Source organism: Primulina huaijiensis, chromosome 13, assembly GCF_012295235.1.
Source record: "Primulina huaijiensis isolate GDHJ02 chromosome 13, ASM1229523v2, whole genome shotgun sequence".
Classification (NCBI taxonomy): domain Eukaryota; kingdom Viridiplantae; phylum Streptophyta; class Magnoliopsida; order Lamiales; family Gesneriaceae; genus Primulina; species Primulina huaijiensis.
The window spans coordinates 16,027,611-16,032,073 of NC_133318.1; the positions used below are offsets into that span (position 1 = coordinate 16,027,611).

Here is a 4,463-nt window from a genome sequence, read left to right on the forward strand (position 1 = left end):
TAACTGTTACTTTTCCATGTATATTAGATAAATTCTTGATGTAACGTAATAGCTCGTAAACCGCGTTAGTCAGATAAACAAAACTGGACAAACAATATTATGTGACAAACTCGTTTAAAATAATGTTGGTAAAAAGAATCGAATTATTGATAGTTAATTAACCGTTGGCCGCCTCCACCAATTCAGGTGATGAAACTCCATTTTCGAAGAAATTTCGTGCAGATCCCGTCAGAATTAAGGGGATCCAATGATAAAAAGTTATCTTTTATTTACTCTTATATATGTGCGAATATAGATTATTACATCAAATTTCAATTGCATACTAGAAATTATGACGATTACAATTTATGCAAATTATTAGTAAATAGTTTTGATTAAAAATTACTGAAAATATTCGGAGATCAAGTAAGAGGCATATTTGTTTCCCCTCGATATCGTGATAAGTGTGTTCTTTCTTAATATATTAATAAAAATGGTTCGTGTCATTAATATTTCATTTATATTAATTAACCTCATGAGTCCTAAATTTAATTGGATAAATTTGATTTTATATTGTTGATGAAATAATTAACACAATATTTCTATAAGACATATCACATATCAATTTTATGAAACAAATTTCTTATTAAACTTGACTCATGAAAAAATATAATTTATATGTGAAAATTATTATATTTTATTTTAAATATATATTGAATCCACTCGTCTAGTATATAATTATGCGATACTCTTGTTCTTAGATTAATTATTGTACTGAGACGTGACTTTCTTACATATTGTCAGAATGATTAGATGATGTGAAACATTTCAATCAACTACTAATTACGAGGACAAAATTACCCCCAATAATTATGGAACTTGGCGACAAAAAGCGAGCATGTATAATTTCTTCTTTCTGGAAATGTGCGTGGATCAAGATTATAAGCACGTAGTTAAGGAAATTGACTTGACAAGTTTTAATTATAAAATGTATATATATTTTAATAAAAAAATTACATATAAATTTTATATGTATGTTTAGCATCCGCTCCTGTTATGATTAAATAAATTTACAAAAAAATTTACTAAACTTCAAAAAATTGGAGAAATTAAGTTAAAGTCATATTTTTAAAGTTGATCTTAATTAGTGCTTAATTTATTACTCTTAAATCTATATTACTTAGAATTCCTGAAATTTCACAAATAATTAATGAAGGTTTCACGAGCAAATGATTATAGTGTGTGTGTGTGTGTGTGTGTGTGTGTGTATATATATATATATATTTGAAAAAAATTTAATTATTTTTTTGACATTTTATAATAAACAATATTTAATAATCAGAGACTAATATATTATAATATCACGACTGAGCTAATCCAAAACGGAATTGATGATATCCGAGAGATAATTGCAGAAACCCTAGAGATTAAGGAAGCTGTGAGACTTTCCAAGCATCACATCATCATTTTCCGACCTATAAATTGAGGTCTTCCCTTATGACATTTTGATCCACAACAAAAAAAACTTTTTCATCTGTTTCCAGATTTATCTGCCTGCACCAAGGGATCAAAGAAATCGATCGAATAATAATTAAACTAGCCAGCTAGAAGATGGGAAGAGCTCCATGTTGTGACAAAGCTAATGTTAAGAAAGGACCATGGTCTCCTGAAGAAGATGCCACACTCAAAGCTTATATCGAGAAGCATGGGACTGGTGGAAATTGGATTGCTCTTCCTCAGAAAATCGGTATGCCTACATTTATACACACACACACACACATATATATAACATTCATTATATTAACCATACTATATATGCATGAATTGGTGTTGTTTTTGGATTTTGATTTGAGGGATTTTCTTATCAAATCCAAATTTTTAGTCTGTGTATGTATACTCGCGCTTAAATTTGATTTTTTGACATGAAACTATAAAGTAGATGCTCTTGAAGCAAAATTGTAGCTTTGATTTAGGTGCACATAGCAAGGGTTGGATATCTGGATCACCGGATATGATTTGATATCGATTTTCCAAGTTCATATGAATTGATGTGAATTATATATTACTATAGGGATTAAGAGATGTGGGAAGAGCTGCAGACTAAGGTGGCTGAATTATTTGAGGCCGAATATTAAGCATGGTGGATTTACTGAAGAAGAAGATAATATCATCTGTAGCCTATATATAAGCATAGGCAGCAGGTAAATTTTTTACACTTAACTATTTACCTCAAAATACACCAACAAAGAATATATAAATCCTCGAAAAACACATGCAACGGCTTCAGCCAGAGCTACTTGTCTTTTTGCCGTTGTCTATGATACTCTTTGTCTGGAAATTCGGAAAAATCACATGTTCATGGTTCTAAATCATATGATTTTCTGGAGGGATTTGGCAATTTCTTTTTCATTTCACTTGTTATTGATCAAAATATTCAAAACCATATTACATGTTAGGGTTTCTTGATTCTAAATATCTTTTTCTTTTTTTGGGTTTTCAAAGGTGGTCAATCATTGCAGCACAGCTGCCTGGAAGGACAGACAATGACATCAAGAACTACTGGAACACCAGATTGAAGAAAAAATTGCTGGGAAGGCGTAAAAACTCCGCCGTGAATCAACAACATTCGAAAGATCACACAAATAACGGAGGAGTGAGCACGTATAGTGTAGAAAACCTAAGCAATTCAACCCTGGAAAGGCTTCAGCTTCATATCCAGCTTCAAAGCCTTCAAAATCGGTTCTCTTTTTACAATAACCCATCACTTTGGCCTAAACCGAATCACCCGCAGCAAAAGATGATCCAAACCCTTCATTCTTTGGATGAAAATCAAAACATCGTCAACTCTCAATCCGTTGCTGCCATTGGTCTTGATCACAATTATCGCAGTTTAATCAGCAGCTTAAAGACTGCAGATGAAGCACTTTTAAACAATGCTACTCTCAATAGCACAGAAAGCAATTTTCAAGACTCGAATCAGATTATGGGGCAAATGGACAGTACAGGAATTTATCAGTCGGGCGGTTCAGGTTTCACTCAAGGAGAAATGGATGAATTGCTGAATATCAAAGCTTCCAACTTTATTGCAACAGACCAGAGTGCTCAGGTTTCTGAATTTGATTGTTTCAAACAAATGGATGTATCGAAGGAGAATCTTGCATGGTGGGGCAACGAATTTGAGGCAAATTCAGCTTCTTCAAACTCGTGGGATTCGGCGAATATGCTTAATCAATCTGGAGAAATAATGTATCAAGAATATGGATTAGGATACAGTATGCAGTGAGAAAATCGAAAGATTTGTAGGATATCGATGAGTTCTATTTGTTTTTTTTCATAAAAGAGGGGAAAAGTGGAAAGATGGTGATTGAAATGTTTTGTAAATTGTGTGAATAAAGTTATGTTCTTTGCCTATTTTGCCAAGAAAGTATCGTTCATGACATGACTAGAATATGTATTATCAATAGAGAAAATTGTAATTTTAGTCAAGTTGATCTGTTCTTTGTTTTGATTCTTTAACTTAATTCATATTTTATGAATAATTATTTTAAGATTATATTTTAGTGTCTATTTTAAGTTTTGATTTTCTAGTTAATCAAATTTTGAAATTAATATTTCTTTACTAGAGTACTGGCATAACACTATGTTATAATATTTTTTTTTATTATCTTTAAGTTTTGGTGATTGAAAAAATTAACAACATCAAATTGTTTCAAGATCTATCCACTCAATTTATTGTAAAAACAAGTTTTTCAGAGCGCTTGATCATTTCAGTCCTTTTCAGGAGTTCAAGTAATCGCGAGACTTTATTACTCCAGTTGCAAGATATCCTCTGATAAGTAATCGGTCCAAACTATTGAATGCAGTGCACAAGTTCAAATAGTTGTTTTCCAACCGCACTGCGGAAAGGTTAGTATTGAGAATTCCATAAAGGAAGGTGCATTTCAAGCCGTTCAGTTGAAAGCTCTATATAGAGAGATTAGAGAATATCCTACCAACTTCTGAAATGACAAGAAACCACTCTATTTGGATATGGTGTGTCTGTTTTATCAAAAGCATGGACCTAAAGTCAAGAGAGCATTTATGAGCATTTAATGATAAGTACGAAGTACGTCCATATTGTCGGGAAATTAAATAGTATAGATTATCATTGAAAAGAAGTTTCAACTTTTGAAGCACTCTACTATAAATATGCAGTACATCTCGAAGAAGAAGATACCTAAAACTATTTCAAATGGATGAAATTTCAAGAAAACAAGAGTCTGCATATTTCTAAAATTTTGGAGCACACTTGAGAGTTCTTCCTTCTGACTGCTCAACCAAATCACACGTGTATCAGAATATATTAGACCTACAAGGATCAATTTGTGCTACCTCAACCAAGTCAAGCTGTTACAAAGCTGATTATTGGGTCATCGTTATTATTTGTCGCGTTGCCTGGTAAACCGATGGTTTTTAAACATCTAGGTCTTGTAAAGTGATCACTT

General features: G+C 32.1%; 1 protein-coding gene across 1 annotated transcript; it reads left to right on the forward strand.

The window, feature by feature from the left end:
* The first annotated feature begins 1,383 nt into the window (after positions 1 to 1,383).
* LOC140991907 (transcription factor MYB36-like) lies at positions 1,384 to 3,388 on the forward strand. Its single transcript, XM_073462073.1, has 3 exons — positions 1,384 to 1,726; positions 2,051 to 2,180; positions 2,482 to 3,388. Exons 1-3 carry the CDS (start codon positions 1,591 to 1,593, stop codon positions 3,260 to 3,262), a joined length of 1,047 nt encoding a protein of 348 aa, XP_073318174.1. The 5' UTR covers positions 1,384 to 1,590; the 3' UTR covers positions 3,263 to 3,388.
* Positions 3,389 to 4,463: the final 1,075 nt, after the last annotated feature.

Bases quoted from the DNA above. Each gene is read 5' to 3' on its own strand.
- LOC140991907 (XM_073462073.1), top strand. From the start codon at position 1,591: ATGGGAAGAGCTCCATGTTGTGACAAAGCTAATGTTAAGAAAGGACCA. The intron at 1,727-2,050 runs GTATGCCTACAT...ATATTACTATAG, and splicing joins TGCTCTTCCTCAGAAAATCG to GGATTAAGAGATGTGGGAAG. The intron at 2,181-2,481 runs GTAAATTTTTTA...GGGTTTTCAAAG, and splicing joins TATATAAGCATAGGCAGCAG to GTGGTCAATCATTGCAGCAC.